The 20387-nt window shown below is 26.4% G+C and overlaps 2 protein-coding genes across 3 annotated transcripts in view; one reads left to right on the forward strand and one right to left on the reverse strand.

Annotated features, from left to right (window-relative positions):
- LOC132940433 (uncharacterized) overlaps positions 1–20387 on the reverse strand; it is a 128562-nt gene that overhangs the window by 3679 nt on the left and 104496 nt on the right. The window contains exons 1-6 of one of the 2 annotated variants that reach the window (XM_061008046.1): positions 11774–11804; positions 11494–11592; positions 11026–11189; positions 10789–10956; positions 10639–10710; positions 9117–9187 (exon numbers count right to left, since the gene is read on the reverse strand). The gene's annotated coding sequence lies outside the window, so the exon portion shown is untranslated. Of the gene's footprint in view, positions 1–1400; positions 2013–9116; positions 9188–10638; positions 10711–10788; positions 10957–11025; positions 11190–11493; positions 11593–11773 lie in introns of those variants that run through there. The other variant, XM_061008054.1, reaches the window with a different exon arrangement.
- LOC132934308 (NF-kappa-B-repressing factor-like) lies at positions 3823–5242 on the forward strand. The gene is made up of 5 exons (XM_061000603.1): positions 3823–3839; positions 4099–4225; positions 4291–4484; positions 4812–5003; positions 5065–5242. Exons 1-5 carry the CDS (start codon positions 3823–3825, stop codon positions 5240–5242), a joined length of 708 nt encoding a protein of 235 aa, XP_060856586.1.

Below are 20387 nucleotides of genomic sequence, written 5' to 3' on the forward strand. Positions count from 1 at the left end.
GCAATATGTTGCTGGGATGGAACCACCATCAAAAAAATGTATAAAGATCGAAGTGCTAAAATCAAAAAAAATTGTTTAGATTATGAAAATAGAACGATTGAAAGGGCATAAATCTAAAGGGCATAGCACATAATTTCCAGCTATTTCAATAAATAAACATAATTTAAAAAAAATTTTATAATAATTTAGCGTAGAAAAAAACTTCAGAAGTTAACACTTGTAACTTGTAACTCGTTAGTACTTTCAGCTTTGTGATTTGTAGGTTGTAGTGTTGACATGTTATGTTTTTACACATAGTTTTTTTAGAAAGCTATAAGCTGTAATGGCCCGTATTACAATAGTCAAACTAAGGTTAAATTGCCGAATTCGGCCGGCAAAATCAGTGGGTAGAGCGTAACCGAGGTTTAAACTATGATTGTAACGGGCCCTGTTTACTCCATAATAGACTAACGTTTTATAGAAAAAGGAGTTTTGATATTTTGTTTTTACAGTTGGTCACTCTGACTGTCGGAGTAAAAATTGGTTGTTATCATTTGTCGGAGAACGGGCATCGTCCGGGTATAAGAAATAAGGTAAGGAATAATTATGTTAAGTATAAAGGTTGGCTGGCATGTTTTTTAACACTATTGTTACACATGAGCAGATAGCCAGTAATCGGTATGAGTCATCGTATGGTAAGTGGGTGTGTACACAAACAGATGCAGGACATTGTCAAGTTGCGATACTGAAAAACTCAAGAACTGCGCTCCTGTACGACCGCCATATTTTCTGTGGATTCACAATTCAAGTCTCTGGATTTAAGTACACCACCCACGTTCAGTGGTCAAGATTATTGACTTTTTACACATGTAAGTGCTACAAGTTTGGCTCTATTTCGTTTTTCCGAGACACCAAAGGTTTGCGTTTATTTTTCAACATTGTTATTGGCAAATGAGAATTTGAAAATGACATTGGTCTTTTTTTTGAATTTCCCCGACACCTGTAGCTACACGATATTTGAATTACATTTTTTTACATTTCCTTATGTTTGTTGTGTTCAATGTTCATTTGTAGCCTTGTAGGCAGTGTTGTGTAGTAACGTAACGCAAATTACTGATTACTGTAATGTAGGTAATTACTTTTGCTCTAACACTGTACTAATTTCATTAGGTACCTATATATTATTATTTTTTTTAAATTAACGTAATTGTAACGAAATTACTTTTTAAAAATAATTTTTATGGAGTTACATATAATTTTCCACGTTATTAAAATAAGTTAAGTATGCAGAATTTTTTGCAAAATCTAGGGCCTAGAATATTTGAGATAAATTAAAAATCAGTTAAATTTATTTATGATTCCAAAAGTGTTAGATAATAATCAACAAAATTATTAAAAATCCCAGAAGTAAATACTAATACATTTTGTTCATGCATAACATTGAGCCATCACACAGCCATCATGAAAATATTGTGGTTGTACTCAAATTGATGTCGTTGAACAACTGATGTTGAATAGTCCCTTGCCACCCCTTGTGTATCTCCCGTCTTTATATCTAGAACATTAGGCTATTATTATTATTATTATTATGAATGGTGCCAATTTCTCTTTGTGTTCCCTGGTCTTGTACCTTATTGTAGGCCCAGGCTACGACTACTTACCTTACATCTATTGGCTTTAATTTTTTATTTAGGTAGTTCTTTTTAATTCATAATTATTGTAAAAAAGGAATCTAATTTCATACCTAGTTATTTTTTTTTATCACAGACTGTTCTACCACTAATGTTTTAAATGATATTGAAATCTTACGTGCCTGGTATTAGGTGATGTACTGCTAACTTATAACAATTTTTATTAACTTTTTTTTGAGTTATTGACAAACACTGATTGATGACTTATATGTGTTGACTTATTTTTTTAGAACATAAATAGTCCTGTACCCGTATGGTTGTAAGATATGTACAGGTTAGGGGACAAATCTTATAAGTTATAACTATCCATAGAATGGTTTAAAATGTTTTGGTTTTATTTTTTGTGTTTTCTTTTATATTGATTAATTAATTTTAAATTTTTAAAATTAAAATTTATCAAATTTTTATTTTTTGCTTATTTATTTTAGTCCACCTTAACAGAAAAACCAGGAATTTTTATACTTAACTACTTTAGTTTGTAAAGATATAACCCCCCACCTACCATAAAAAGTACATTTTCCATGTTATGCATAATATTATTATACTATAATACAAATATGTACAGATATAGGTAACAATTAAGTATATTTGAGACATATATGAATGTGTTTATGATTATTTTGGATTATTCTAAGATGAAATGTTTATTAAGTTTTGACTAAAATTTGTGTTGTATAAAAAAAATTATTATCGGCTTATAAAATACGATTGAAACTTAATTAAAACAAAATATTATAGGAGATATTATAGGTAAACCATATTTTGCAGTATTTGTGTAAGAATTTGATTAATTTTATACTTATGAAATATATTTATTTAATTAGAATTACTAATGAATTTCAAAATGTGAAGTCAAAATAATTTATAATTATGTGTCCAAATAATTTATTTTCTTGTTTAGAAAATACTAACAGCAATTATTACAGTATGTTGTTTTAAATTATGTTTATGTAGTTTGGTATAAAACGAGTACTATCTATAATGAGTTTCGACACATCGTGGGACATTGATATATGTAAAAGTGACTTTGAAACTTTGGATCAATGGCAATTTAGGGAAACATTTTTGATTGTCAATAAACAAAAATACCCTAGAGATCAATTATTGGATTTGTCTGATATTTTTATGAATATTGAATTTAAGAATTACAGGTGAGTTAAAGGTTATTAATATTATTAATTACTTATTATTATTATTTATAATTGTTACTTAAAAGCTATACAATTTCTTAAATTCTTTTAAGGTATTCAAAGCTGACCATGGATCTTATTGAAAATCTATCTAAAAGTTTTGTTTTTCATTTGAGAAATATACTCAATTTACCGAAAATCAGAAGAACCATTTCCAACGCTGCTGGAGCTGGTGGTATTTATTGTGAATTTTTCTATATAAACAATTTTACTTTAAGAAATTACATTCTAAATATAGATTTTGATGAATTTCAGAAAACGCTCACAAAAAAACACCATGGGATCAGAACTTTATAGTACCAGGTTTTATGTTGTTAGTCAATAACCATGTACGTCAAAATCAATTTGAAATTCTTAAACAGTCGTGTAGTTTTAGCGGAATAGCAAAACCAGAAATAAAAAATGAACATATAAGTGAACATCATTAGTAATTATGATTTTATTTCTATTAGTAAAGCTAGATTACTATTTGATAACTAAAATATATGTTTTTAAGATGTTAAAATGCTTGAATCTTTGTTATTACAAGTGACAGAATTGATTGACTCAATTACACAATTATGAATGTATCAAGCTGTTTTATATTCTATAATACAATTACATTTAATAACATCTTAAGTTCAACAATAAAAATAACTGATAAATATAGATTTTTTGTATAACATATTATGTACTTAATTTCATCAATATTTGGTTCCTTTAAATAATGATTAATTTAATAAGAAATGTACAACACATAAATAATTGTATCTTTCTTTTATACAATATTTATTAGTACTAATACTGTAAAATGTTGCTATTAATATCAATGTTTTTAAAATTAAAACAATTCTTTAGAAATGTACGTATATAAATTAATATTTTCAATCTAATTTTATTTTTATAAATAAAATCTGTCAATACAATAATTGTTCAATGAGAGTTATAGATGTATTAAGTATAGAGGTGTAGATTATCTTTCTATGATTTCTATGGTTTTGTAGGCGTTTGTGGGTCTGTTTTGATCAACAAAATTGGCAATATAAGTTAGGTAAATTGATTGAATCATGGAAGTTACAATTTACTTTAGAGATACCAGATTCAATTATAAAATAGCTGATAATTTTAACTAGATCTTACAATAAAAAATCTCTAATCTATTTGTAAAGCTTAAAAACATTATTTTAGTATAAAAATATCACCTTGAATTTATTTAATTTTTTATAACATTTAGTACATTTTATTTTTATCATACATAGTCGAGCTTGTTTGTTCATCCAAGGTCAATTGATAGCAGTTGGACATGCAGATGAAAAGAGATTTGCTTCTTCGTATGCATGGAATAATGCCTTAGTGATTTTGTTGAAAAAGTGCTTTATTATTAAGGTAAAAACATATAACATAATATTATTTATTATTTAGTGTGTTATCATAAATCATTAATTGATTAGGTGAAAGAATATAAACAATCTGAAACTACATTGTTAGATGTTATGGATGATTCAAGAATTGATACTTCTAACTACACAATGCACCATAGTAAAATATCAGAAAACAGAGTCGGTTATATGATTTTGAAAAACATGGGTTGGAAAGAAGGTAACGGATTAGGAAAGAATAACCAAGGAATCACATCACCAATAGAGTAAGTCATTAATTCAAAATATGTTTAATATTTATATAATTTGTTTGACACATACACATTTTAATATAACATCATAATCTAATAATTTTAACAAGAAATTTCTAAAAATGAATACTTTTAAACGGTTTTTAATTTTTAGAATAATCATCAGCATTTTATTTAGGCCACTGGCTGATAATTATTTAATTTACCTAGTACTTATAAAATCCGTATAACATACCTAAATAAAAAATTATTGATTTTTTGATTTATATATTATTGTTGAACAAATTAAACATAATAATAAGTTTCTTTTTTAATCTTTGTCTACGTGAATCTTGTATACAGAACTATTCATTTTAAAAAAAGATTTGGACTGGATATGGAAAATTATGACACTAATACTAATACTAATAGAACACACTTGATGGACTTTAATACACAAGCTAAGAAATACATAATGAGGTTTTTATATGGTCCAAAAAAAAGACTTTCATTTTCAACTGAGTTCTCGAAGGATGAGCGTAAAATTATTCACTCGTAAGATTTGAAAATATAACAGTTTATGTTTGTTTGTGAAAATATAATTTGTTTTTACTAGGATTTGTGTAAACGTTGGCTTATGGACCAAAACTTATGAAAAAAATGGAAACGAGCGGCAACTTACTATAGTCAAAAAACAAACTCCACGGGAAATTTTTGATGAACTCAGTAATTGCATCAACTTTGAAAATGAATATTACATATTAGTACCGCCACCTTGTGAATTCAATAATTAACAATGCAATATGGAATTATAAATATGGGTTTTTTTTTTAATTATGTAGTTTTAAATTGATACAATAATACAGTTGATGGTTTTTTATTTTATAAATGATACATAATAATATGCTTCTCTAATTATTATTGTTATTATCAATATTATTTATTATATCATTTTCTCAATTGGATGATTTTTTTTTTTGGATTATGTAGTTTTAAATTGATAGAATATTACAGTTGATGGTTTTTTATTTTATAAATGAAACATAATAATATGGTTCTCTAATTATTATTTTTTTAATCAATATTATTTATTTTATCATTTTCTCAATTGGATGATTTACCTATAGTCCGGTCACCGAGAGAACGCTACTCAAGAGCGCATCCAAATGAACGCGCTCCGTCGTCTCGAGATCTTTCTTCCCCCCTCCTCCCCAGTAGACCACCGTAAACCGTCACTTAACGATACAACAGCCGATCGCTGGATGGTGGGAGATGCACAGACTACAATGAGTTTTGGTTGCTGTCTAGTTGCGTTCTCTCGGTGACCGGACTATAATATATAATTTAAGTATATTATTAACTTGTATTATTTTATGACAAACTTGTGCTATTTGTTACATTGTTAAGACTGGGAAAATAAAAATTACTTTATACTCTATACTATATTTAACTTTTATATAATATTACTGAATTACTGGAATGTAATTAGGTATTAATTATTATTTTTTTTTTTTATTGGTCTAGAGCCCGGCAACTGGCCATTAGCTATTGTAGGGGTTATGGTTGGTAGGGTTAGTACGGTTGATTGGAAACACGTTTATGTGTGGTAAGGTTTTTGCCACTATGGATCGGGTGGTAACCCATCCAGGAACTAGTAGCAGTGGTTGTTGCTTACTCTGAACCATGTTGCGTAATTGATTTTTAGCAGCGCCGTGCCAAGCCACTAATTATTATTTGTATTCGAAATGTGTAGTACATAAAAAATAAATACTAATTTAGATTAAAATGTAACACTATAGATATGTATGACTAATGCATCATTTATTGTTCATTATATCTATTTGACTTACTAGTGGCAGGACGCAAGTAGATACTTATTTCCCACCTCATACTGCCACAATGTGCCACTAATGAGTCATATCCAAATCAAAGTAATGATTGCATTAGCTTTTCCTATCTATACTGTTATTTAATCTATGTATGTAAATGTAATGCAATAGTAATGCTATATTTGATATAAATCATTTTTTTACTTTAACTTAAAAGGATGCCACAGTAGTGTAGTCTCCGTCTTACAAACTTACAATATGGCAAATTTTATGTTCATAATAATACATTTTACATAGCAATTTCTAAAATTACAGTGAAATGATCTCTTATACATTTTAAAGGTGAGATTATTATCTTGGGCATCGTATAGGCTTTTTATTATATTTTTATTTATTTTAAAGCGTTATGAGTATTTTAAGATGTACAAACAATTTACAATTTTAAAATACTTATAACTATCTTTAAAATTAAAATATAATAAAAAGCATATAAGATGCCCTAGAAAATAATCTTACATTTAAATCGTATTATAGGTCTTTTCACTCTAATTTTAGAAATTATTATTGTATTATTGTGAACGTAAAATTTGCCATGTTCTATGTTTGTAACATGGAGACCACACAGTAAAAAAAAATGTACCGTAAAAATATTATTTTTTTGTCCAATGGTATTTAGGCCTTGAATCATTGGGTTATCACTAGGGCCCGGAACTTGATGCCCTAAAAATCTTTAAATAACGCACACAAAAAAAAATGTTAAAATGACTTATAAACATCAAGAAATTACTTCGAAAATTACCACAATAATGCAAAAAATTACCTTATAATGACTTAACATTTTTAAAAATTTACGTTTTATACAATTCATGTATAATAAATTGAAATTAATAAAGGCTAGTGCACTTTAAACATTTTTACTGTTGAAAGAGCTTTCAAAAATATTTTGTGACAACAAACGATAAAGGTACCTAATGAAAGTTGATAATCGACAAGCTCAAGGAAACTGAATGTATTACAATAAAGTGTAATTTCCAACAAGACAAATGCAAATGTATGTAAAAAAAATAAATTGCAAAAATGAATAAAATGCACCAAAAATACTAAAAAAATTACTGTAAATCAATAAATTCACTAAAATTGCAAAAAATTACAAAATAAAAATTGTACTATTAAATTCTATACTCCATGAATCAAATTTCTGTAAGGACGAGCCTCGAATTTAAGTATTAGAAAAAAAGATGCAAATCCATCAAGTTCCGGGCCCTAGTTATCACTTACCATATTTAAATTATTATAAAATGAGTTATTAAATAATAATAACCCTACCTAACATTTTATTTAGTACACATTCTAATTCCTTAAAGCAGCCTTAATAATTTAATTATAACAGTGATTCTGTAATAGTTTTACTTATCTTATTGTACTATGTTTATAAAGTTGTCATCAGATAACTTGGTGTACAACTTTCAACACTATAATATTGTCCCTTAACTTTGTCCTACAATATTTAACAATATTGAATATAATTTTATTGATAGGCCCTTCATAAAAATGCTATAAATAACAAGCAACCACTTAATAAGCTCATCAATACATAAATTAATTCAAGGCTGAGTATTAACAAGTTAAAAAGCTAAAGTTAAGTTAATTTTAACTAAGTTACATACCGAGTTAATTTTTTGTCCATGTTATGAATTACTTGTTAGTTAATTAATTGTAATGTCACGTTAAGTTATTTTTTTTCCTAATGCTACGGGTTTAAAATATATTCTGTTTGTAAATAATTCATGTGAAAAAAAAAAATAATCGGAAATATCAAATATTATTTATAAATATAATAAGTAATGAATAATAATTTATAATAATGGTTATATTTTATGTTCACAGAATATACTATATATAATATATATTATAAACAGAAAAGATGTAGGAGTAACTGCGTTATTGAGAAAATAAAAATATAACTATTTTCTCAGTATCCCATACTTGTGTGTATACTCTTTAAAGATTATAAATTGGGGTAACTCCAGAACAAATTAGCAATTTTTTTCAAATATTTTTAAATATAATGAATCTAATATTCTGTAAAAAAATTTCAAAATAACCAAAACAGCAATGCATGTAAGAAAATTATTATAAGCTCCTAAAAATTATATTCGTCATATTTGAACTTTTATATAAAATTCAAGATTGTCTGGAGTTAAGCGTATACTTTGGCGGAAATGTATGACAATTTCAGGAGAGCTAACATTATTAACGTTAATGTGAGCATAAAATGAGGTAACACCAGATAGGTAGCCACATAAATTCATAGAAAAATTATGTTATTATAATGGCGGTTATCTCCGGACTATTTTTCACTTTATTAAAAAAAAACTATTGATGTTGAACAACAATTTTTTTTTATTACACTTTGTTAAACATATTTTAATAAGAGAAAATAATAAATTCTAATTAATATAAATTTAAAATTAAATAAAAATAGGTTTATTAATCCCAATTTAAAAAAATAAACATTTTGAATTAAAAAATTAAAAAATTAAAGAATTACTGATTAATATTATATAACAAAAGGTCTAAATTAAATTTTGTATTTATTATTACGCACTGAATCAATGGTGTTCGGAGATACATTTAGTACACTACTTTTTTTGAACTTATCAGTGCTACTTTCTAAATTTTTTTTTAAATTAACCTTGAGTGTTGATAATCATTTATAGTTTACAAAATTACAAATTCATTAAAAAAAACTATGCTTTAATAACATTAACACACAATAGTATGTGACTATTATCAGCTTTAAATTAAAAATAGAGTAATTTGAATATTAATTGTTTACCTTGATAATATCAATGTAAATTGGAGGTAGGTAATGTTGACCAATGTAGTTTTTTCGTTTGAAACATCTACCTATAATATTTTGTAACAATGTTCTCAATTTATCAATTTCATTATCAGAATAATCCAGTATAAATGAAAAACTGTATTGTCAGAAATGTATTCCGTAAGTCCGGAGTTACCCACTTTTAGTTATTACTATTTACTAATACTGTAAAAGTGGGTATTATTAGGGGCCGAAATTATATTCTTTAAAAATCATAATAAAATATGCAAAAAATATATTTTTTTATTAAAATATTCTCTTGGAAAACTAAAAATATGCATTTATATGCAAAATATTTAAACACATAATACAAAAAACTGATATAAATAGATACATAATATGCAAAATAATTAAGCAAATAACACAAGAACCTGATATAAATAGGTACATAATAAAAAATACATGTTAAGAAAAGTTTGATAAAATTATTATTAATAATAATATTTAATATTCAACTATTTTTAATTTTTAAAGAAAAACTAACTAATAGAAAAACTATATTTTGTTCCATGTGCTCTGGTGTCATATTTGTACAACGGTCAGTTAAAATGTTTTTATATGTGTTAATTTATATTATTTACGCCACTGCAACAAAAAATATCGAACATCTACAAAAATTAATCGATATATTCTCTAATATTCTATATTATACGAAATATTCTTTTATCTTGAAATATTAAAAAATAAGGAAATATAAAAAGACTTTTGCCATTTACTCAACTGTTTCATTATTTGTAAAGAGTTCGATCCCCCGTCTAACTGCATAGACTAAAATAAAATATGCAAAAGAATATAATTCCAGCCCCTAGTTATTACATTGTTATTCATTCATAGAATTACAATTTAATTTAATAGTATAGATAATTAATTTTATTCTAATAATGAATATGAATTCGCTTATTATAATTTAGTATTGTTGTGGACCATAAAGTAAACAAATACGTAAATATCATTTAATTATTTTGTTAGATTTCATCATTAAATAAAGTATTCAAGACTCAAGTTACAAGTACTCACAGAAATTCATTATAATACATACATTTATTAAAACTGTTTGACATTTATTAAATTACTGTTATTTATTCGCTAATATTTTAAAAAATAAGTATTATTATCAATTTATATTAAAAGAAAGTGACTGATTTACAAATCAGAATAAAAAAAACAAATTTTTAATTTTAAACTTGACTTAGATTTTTCAATATAAACTTGACTCTTAACGAGTTGAAAATTATTGTCGACTTGCCTAGCTTTGCTTAAAGTATAAACATGTTTATTGAAAACTAAATACAATCATAAATCATAAATCATAAATCTCTGAACATAAATTTCAATATTTTCACCAAATAAACTCTACATAGTCTTCACTTTACATAGTACCTACGCTAAGTATTTTCTATAAAATATAACTGTATTAATTGTTTATATAATTTTGATTGTTTAATTAGGTTTTTAAATAATACACTGAATATTTTACCACTTTGATTTTTGGGAATACTATTCACAAATCAAACACCTCCTCCAAGACACTTTTATTCTGAAACATTTTCTAATAAACAATAACATAACATAAGTAAGTTTAATTAATAAAATATCAAAGGTAAAATAGCAAATTTTTTTACTCAACTGTGAACAATTTGTTTTCTCAAGCTTTCTTACTGAGAGCTGAATTAGGAGCTTTAACTACAAATGTTATTGGAAGTTCTCCGGTTTCCAGATTCGGAAGTTGAGTAACTGCCACGTATTCAATTTTGGGATGTGTTTATAACAGTCATTCTAATTCTGCAGGCGTCACCTAAAGGTAGAAAAAATTTAATATGAACATAAAAACACTATAAAATAAAGTAACTGCATTCATTTTTACCTGGTACCTACCCTTTGTATTTGGTAAGTTCTTTGAGTCTATCAACAATATAAAAATTATAATATTGATCGTAGTATACAAAGTCCTCTATATGGAGCCATCCTTCACCATCAATTGTTGTTGTTGTTTCTTTGAGGTTCTCATAACCATTCATGACCATGGCCCTATGAAACACAGTACACCACTTGAATTTACTTTCAATCATTTGCCATTATTTAAATCAATCACCTACAAATATTTGAAAGTAAAAGTCAACTGAAGTTAATTTAAATTTTCAATAACTTAAAAAATAATATACACAACTAACTATCTTTGACATGCCACATATTATCAATTTCTCAACCAAACTGTTTACATGTTGAATTTCATTTTGGCCAGGAATTTATGATAAAATAAATAATTCTGTCGTTCACAGTTGAGTAAACAAATTTGTTATTTTACCTTTGCTATTTTATTAATTAAACTTACCTACTTAATATGTTATTGTTTATTACAAAATATTTCAGCACAACAGTGTCTTAGAGGAGGTGTTTGATTTGTGAATAGTATTCCTTAGGGCTGCGAGACCTACCGAAATTTGTACACATAGTAATACATGATCTAAACATCACTATTTTTGATTTTTTAAATCATAAAACATTAAATAGGTAGGTGAAAATAACATTGACATATTATTTTGATAAGTACTCAATGATAATAAATAATAATAAATTAAAAGTCTTTAAAAATAAAATTGATAACATATTACCATTACAGATAGCGAAATTGTATTTATTTAAAATTTAAAACTGTGTTGACAATTATTATTAAAATATTTCTTATTTAATTTAAAAAAAATATATATCTGTTTCTTATCATATGCATGATTTATTCCTTAAACAGTGGGTGATTACGAGTAGGTAAATTAAAGTAGGTATGTAACATTTTAATTGTTTCTTCTATCGGAGTTCGGGTTTCTTAATCATTATTGACTTAGCCCACCCTGCCACAAAATATGTCTGCGCACGCCTATGGTTTGGAGTACTTACAAAAACCGATATTGTATGAATATTTTTAGTGAAAACACAAGTTGGTATCCATATTTTGGGCTGACAGTAGCTGGTACCTACGGCATGTCGGCTGTGTTTGTGCGTTGTTCAATCCTATGTATAATACCAGTAAGTTTGAAATCAATTTAAATCATAAGTAGGTATTAAGACAGTATAATATGCTTACATAGGTACCCTGCAAGTGGATATGAATAGGGTTATGAGTGTGAAACATTGCACATGACATTTTCACTTTGAAATATTTCAAACTTGCGACTTTCACCCTTCTTGAAATATTTCAAAATATATTATATTGTTTTTAACTCTGTTTTTTGGCATGTTTCATAAAATCTTCACTAGATGGTCATAATGATTTCATACCTGATTAGTTATAATAATTCCGGATCATGATATAAATTAGCTATACAATTAGCTTTAGTTTAATGAGAACGATCTAAATCGGGAACAACTCTCGTCGGATTTCAAAAAGCTTATCTCAATACATAATGCAATGCATTTGCGTATAAATCCGGTCCTTAGTTTAATATTGAATATTCACATAATGTATTGTTATAGATATTATCAACAGAAAAGTTATACCTAACTGCGCTATTCGGAAAGAAAAATAAAACTTTTTATTCAGTAGGTATCCCATACCTAAACATATTTGTGTAGGTAGCTACTCTATAATATACTCATTGATCGTTATTAATGAACAGTTATTTAGGTAGGTATTTATTATTATAATTTTATTCATTTACAGAATTACTGTTGAATTGAATAACATTTGATACTATACGTCATGTAGGAAATACAATAAATATTATATTAATCAGGGCTGCGAATTTGTAGGAAAGTGCATTTTTTTTTAAGCTGATTGTGAAACGTATTACGTATAGCTGACGTATGACGTATATCGACCTGTGTGGCCCTGTCTTTGAAGCTGTGGAAGACATAAGTGCCAAAATTAGATAAGAAAAAAAAGTTGTATCTTGCGATAGCCCCAAAATCGTATCGTACGATAAAATCGAAATTTTTAAATAACTACTTTTATATAAAATATTAATTTTGGCGCAAATGATGTGTCATTTTTGCATCTTTGGCGCTTCTGTCATAATATGTCAGGTATAACAGGTAGGTATAATATTAGATTGTCGATTATGTCCTATGCATATATTTTGGCGCAAATTACATGTCATTTTTGCATCTTAGGCACTTCTGTCATATGGGCCACCGAAGACCTCCCGGTCGACCGACCGGAGAGAGAACTCGTCTTCGAAGAAGCGGAGGAGACGTTCGGTGTCTCCTACAAGATGGTCGAGGGGTTCGTGACGCTCGAAGAGGACGCGTCAGGTGGCTTAGGCTTCTGACGACTAGTCCGGTCACGTGCACGGGAATCGAGAGTGGGTGGCCTATGACGGCTCGCAAAATGGCACTTCCGTATGGGAAGTCTAGGACGGCTGGCTATAAACCAGGTCCGTGAAGAGGACATACGATTAACGCGAAGTCTAGGATGGTTGACTTAGGTCAACCCGAGAAGACTGCAGTAAATACAACATAACTAGGTAGGTACCTGTAAATAATCACTGCGATAAGGGATAAGCGGGACATGTGCCGTCTATAACCTTGTGGCCCAGTGCCAAGTAAATGTAAGCTCTCGTGACTCTGTGGTCTATGCATGCATACCAGTAGAAATGTAAACTTGAAAATTTTCAAATGAAATTTTTTGTTTTTCATTACATTTTCAGCAACATTAAAAATTTTCAACAACTGAAATTTTTCAACTTTCATTTTTTCAATTTTTTTTTTCTATACAACTTAGGTACACCATATACGAATACCAATAGAGGCAGGCATGGGCCGTAGTCACGATATTAACTTCGTCATAATTTGTAATAAATAATAATAGTATTAAACATTTTTAATTTGACGTGTTCAGTAATATTAATAAAAACTGTGATAATAACGATAGTGAAAAATTATAACTTATATATTTTTTTAAATTTCGAACACTAACGTTAAGTTATATATTATATTAAATAGTTAGTATTTTTTATTTTATATAAGTAAGTCGGTAAGCGTATTGTGAATACATGTATAATTAACAAATGGCCGATAATTTAAAAAAAATAATAATTACAAAATCCATATAAAAAAAAAATTGTTCAATATTTTCAACCAAAAAAAGGTGTGGGCAAGTGGATGTTGCTCTGCTGTACAGTAGGTTACAAGTGGGTCACTGTAATGGATGGTGTTAACTTTGAATTCAATGATATAATATCATTGTATAAGAAAAACGATTCTGAGCGAAAACGGTCAGTCAGCCTATGGTATTACTAATATATTTGATGATATTATTGTGAATAAAGTAATTTATATATAACCTATTTACGTGGAACATTGTTTTAAATTTTCAATCCTTAGCTATAAAATTTGAACATTTCATAAATTTTTAACTACAAAATAATTATTCAATTTTAAATTTGATAAATGTTGTCAAAATTTGAACTTTAAATGTGCCTATGTATTTTTAATATTTTTCAACTGTCATTGTAAAAATATATCAGGAGCCTTGCATTAAATTTCCACGCTTTTTTACCTACAGTTTAAATGTTATTGATAATTATAGGAAAAAAAACAAAAAAAATTAAAAACTGACAATGTCCATAAATAACTCTAAAAAAGTCAAAATATTTTCAAAATTGTATGGTGTATAGCAAATGAAAATATAAACATTAAGTAAAATTTTCATGTAATTACAGGTATTCGTTTTTGAATAACAATAAAATAACAAAACCGCTACATAAGAAATCGAGTGAATATCCAATATTGTGAAAATATGAACTTCAAACGCTCGTAAAAATTTAATTTGATTTTCTTAGAGACATTTTTTTGTTGATAAAGGTAGATAATCTTATAAGGAATCTTGTATTATATTTTAAAATCTTAGATTTAAAAAGAAAAATTTTTATGAATTCTTAACTCAAAATAATTTGGTAATTTTCGTGATTTTTCCATATTTTATCAATTTTTGAACTTTAAATGCTTATAAAAAAAATTGTGTCTAAGGATTTTTAATATTTTTCGAATGTAATTGTAACAATATAGAAGGAACCTTGTATAAAATTTTCAAACTTTTTTACCCAACAAATAAAGTTTTATTGACATTCTTAGAAAAAAAGACTAATAAAATTGGAAACTGAAAATGTTCCTAATTAGTTCAAAACAAATCAAAATATTTTGAAAATTGTATCGTGTATAGAAAATGCTAATATAAATGACCAGTGAAAATGTCATGTGTATACGTTCATTTGTTTTAGTGTTCATTCGTTTTACACCTGCAAAAACCAATATCGATTTTGTGGAAAACCGATTTTGCGTAAAAATTCCCGTTTTTCCTTAATTTTTATGTGGTTTTTCCCGGCGCTTTTGAAATTATTGAGAAAATTTATATTTATGGTATATCATTGTTTAAGGAAAACGATTTTGAGCGAAGACAGTCAGCCAGCCTATTATTTATTATTATAAATTTTGACCTCCAATGCACCAACGATATTCACTTTCCCATCGAACAATATACTGAAGTTGAAAATTCAATCATTATTTTGACTACTTATCGTGTACACAAACACAAAAAAAAATTAAAAATTAAAAATTAAAAAAAAAAAAACACACACATCATTGTAAAATCAATACATCGTTTCACTCAGAATCTAAAAAAATCGAAAATTTCTTAAGCCTAAAATAATAGCTCAAAAAAAGTCAAAATATTTTTATATATTGATCATTATTATACATATAATATTAAATTGTATGGTGTATATAAAATGTTAATATACAGATTAAATTTAATTTATGGTTCAGCTACGGTTGTTTTAGATTTTATAGAATCTAAAATCGATTTTGTCAAAAACTGACGTTTGCACTTTGCGTATAAATTCCCGTTTTTCCGTTTGTAAAACCATATACCTCCGCTCACTCAAAATCTTAAAAAGCACCTAAACTATTTTCAATATACCTACAAAAATCGTATATTCTAATTTCTAAACTCGTATCATTTAATTTTGTTTAATTTTTCGTTAAAGTACGAATATAACTTAATAGCTAAAAGAGGTTACGGTTAGTTTAATATTCAAAATTGTAAATAAATATATAAAAATATTGAATTAAAAAAATATTAAAATTACGTAGGTGCTTATGAAAATAAATATAAAAAATATTCAAAAAAAATTATGGTTACGGCTAGTGGCTTGTGGAAGTTATGTTTGTTTAGAAAATAATGTGCAATTTTAATTTAAGTTTTGCTTTTATCCAATTATTTTTAAAAAATTAAGTAGTTTTACCTGCAGTGACATCCAAGTTAAACGACTAAAATGTTTATAATATTTTCTAAAAAGAAACATCGCTGGCAATCTAACCATATATTTTTATAAATTGAGATCTTTTAGATTATGTTTATGTGTAACAAAATTTCTTAACCAATTTATTTATAATTTTTAACATATTATAGGTAACGAGATACAAATATAAAATCGATTGACCCAATTCCTTACGACGCATTATAAAAGTAAATATCGACCTTCCTAATACGTCGGCTTAGAAAACATTTTGATAAACACAAAACAAAACAATTCAACGTAAAACAGCGCCCAAAAAACCAAAAATAAAAATCATAAAATCTAAATAAAATGTCAATGATTTTAGTAGTATAATAAATCGAGTGTATAGTTTTAGACCAATTATGCCTACAAAAGCTGAACACTAATTTATTATGACTCTTGAGACGAGATTGGAGACCAAACTATTGACTCTAATATTCTAAAATTGATCCAACAAATGTAAATTTTAGACGGTGAAAGCACCGGCGTTTTGAAATTTACTACAAGAAGTGTCAAGCTTAATGAAACTCAAACTACAGTTTCCAAACTTACATGATCACCAGTGTTCGGACTTATCTAGATGAATATCTAGATAATTATTTGTTCATCTTTTATCTTATCTAGATAAATTGTTACAAGGTATCTAAACGTTCATCTTAGATCATTTTTTTACTTATCTAAATTTATTCATCTAGGTACATTTTTTATTGATAAAAATTGCGAAATCGTACAAACGCATTTTTAAATATTTATACAGATTCTCAAACAAAGTTTATGGTTTATAAATAATGTAATTATTTTTATTTATATCATTATTATTATGTTCCTAGTGCCCAACTAAAATATACCTAAATTTAAAACTATTTAAAAAATAATCGTATCTTTTTTTTTATCTAGAAAAAAAAGTATTTATTTTTATCTTTATCTAGATAAAAAAGTACTTATCTAATCCGAACACTGATGATCACACTGTATACTTGTAATTCATAGGCGTGCATACGGGGGCAGCAGATGCAACATAATATACTGCCCTTGAATTTTTTCGAGCAGCTGCGTCCGCCGAATATTGAATTACGAGCCACACTAAATATTGTACCTCCATAAAAGTGTACACAAATTACATTATACAATAAACGGCTATATGACATAAACGCCAAAACTACAAAAATGACATATCATTTACGCCAAAATATGTAGGACATAAGTGCCAATATAATAATATATACCTGTTATACCTAGTCTTGTATTTATATGGTATTCTAAATACAATTTTTTTAATGTATTTTTTAAATATTTTGAATACTTTTTGAAAGTATTCTTAACAAAATTTAAATACTTGTATTAAAATACCATATATAAAGTCCGATTATTAATTTTATATGGTTTCTGTACTGGAATTTTTTAAGAAAACTGAAAATCTAATAATTTTTAAATAGTTCCATATTAACAGTTAATACCACTTTTTATTTTATTTTTTTCATTAAAATTTAATCAATATTAGTTTAAATATATCTGAATGCAGAGTTATATATGCGAACATGTATATATACTTTCTGAGTATTTGTAAAATATATTTTTATAATGGTAGGTATTTTAATAGTATTTTTAATACTTTTTTATTCGAATACTAGTATTAGTATATTTTCAAAAGTATTTTTTACAAGACTGGTTATACCCAACATATGACAGAAGAGCCAAAGGTGCAAAAATTACATATAATTTGCGCCAAAATTAATATTTTATATAAGTTTGTTATTTAAAAATGTCGATCTCATAAAAAATTTTCGATAAATTTAATATATTTTAAATTAATTATAATTATAAAATTATAACTTAATAAATCGGTTGATTTTTTTGATCTTATAAAAAATTGTCAATAATATAAATTGTTAAAATAAAATATTATATAGTTCTAAATTTAATATATATTAACCGTGGCACACAGGTGTCTTGGATTTTGGCGCTTTCGTACGATACGATTTTAACGCTTTCATTCGATACATTTTTTTCATTTATTATCTCATTTTGGCACTTATGTCTTCCACCGCAATAAACAACGTAATATATTATAAATTATAATTAAAAACAATTTTTATACGATTTTTAAAAATGTGTGGAAATGTTTCTATACAGTCAACTTGGATTTGCCACCCAAAATAATTAGCATAACATCCCCACTTAACCAAATAATAATAACAAAAAAGTCGATTTTGCATATTTTTTTTCGTCGCCAGCAACTTGTGTGCAATTAGTGTTAATTTGCGTGACCTATATTTCAAAAACGTGTACACCAAAAGCCCTAATTTAGATTCAGAGCGGAGCGATTCAACTATGATTTGTGTTTTTTTAAAATTATTATTCGGTGTGTCTGTGTAGGTACACGATGAGTAAGAAGTCGAAATAATGATTCGATTTCTAACTTTGGTAATTTTTCTGGGGAAAAATGGAATCTAGTTGGTTAATTAGTCAGGTGAAGATTGAAAATTCTCAGTAGTTTTCCGAAGCGTCGGAAAAAACAAAAAAAAAATAAGGAAAAACGGGAATTTATACGCAAAGTGCAACCATTAGTTTTCGACAAAATCGATTTTGGTTTTTGATGCAATTCTATAAAATCTAAAACAACCGTAGGTGAACCGTAAATTAAATTTCTTCTTTATATTAAAATGTCATGTACATCATATACAATTTAATATATGTATAATAACGATAAATATATAAAAATATTTTGGCTTTTTTTGAGCTGTTTATAGCTAGGCTTAAGAAAATTTCGATTTTTTTTTAAATTTAATTTCTATAAATATCGGTAAAATTATTTTCATCTAGTCAAAAAACTTGAAAATTCGTTGGAAGGTTCCTCGTCATAAGTTATTGTTATTAGTGTAAATAAAATAAAAAGGTTGAGTCTTACCGGAAAGTCTAATTACATTTTTAAGACTATCTGTAGTTTTAATTTTTTCGTATATGCATTAAATTTCTAATGAATGTTTATAATAGCAATTTCTATTTACCGCCAAATCTTAAAAATATTTAGTCACTTTTTGAGCTATTTTTAGGCTTAAGAAGTTTTCGATCTTATTTAAATTCCATTTCTATAAATATCGATAAAAATATCATCGCTGAGTCAAAAAGTTTAAAACGTTCTTCATAAGATGTGATAATATCAGTTGAAATATATTAAAGAAACGTAAATACGATTTTTATTATAAGTATTTAAAGTTCAACTTTTTGACATAAATTCATCATAACCGTGAAAATGTGCAGTTACCAATGTATAAAATATTTCATTTTTATAGGTATAAGAATTGAAAATTTAAATTTCATAGTGTAGCCAAAAAATTTAAAAATTATACAAACAAAGTATTTTTTTTATCGAAATTTGAAGTCCAAATTTGAATGAAGATGTATAACGGTTGTTGTCATTTGTTTTTAATTATTATTAAAATATTATTATAACTAGACTGACTTCGCTCAGAATTTCTTTTCGTATTCAATAGTTTAATATAGTTGAATTTTAACTTAACATATCCGTTTCAGTGTCACTATTTACACCAACTGTACATCAGAGCGACTACCACTTGGCCACATTTTAGATTCTGAGTGGAGCGATGTATATGTATTAATTTTACGATGATGAATTATTTTTATTTGTGTCTGTCATCCATATGTTTTTTTTTAAGTATTTAATGTTAAAATTTTGACAAAATCTCAAAAATTCTAAAATTAATTTGTAGTTAAAAATTATAAAATGTTCTATAAGGATTGAAAATTAAAAACAACGATTCTTATATTATATAGTTCATACTATCACCAAATAATCTAAACATTTTACTAATACCTACAGTATTTTTTAATATACATTTTAATTTGTAATAAGGACAAAATTACTAATAGTGAAAATTTAAAACCAAGAATAACGATTTTAGTTGTAATTTAAAAATATACTATTCGTGGGTAT

Source organism: Metopolophium dirhodum, chromosome 1, assembly GCF_019925205.1.
Source record: "Metopolophium dirhodum isolate CAU chromosome 1, ASM1992520v1, whole genome shotgun sequence".
Taxonomy (NCBI): Eukaryota; Metazoa; Arthropoda; class Insecta; order Hemiptera; family Aphididae; genus Metopolophium; species Metopolophium dirhodum.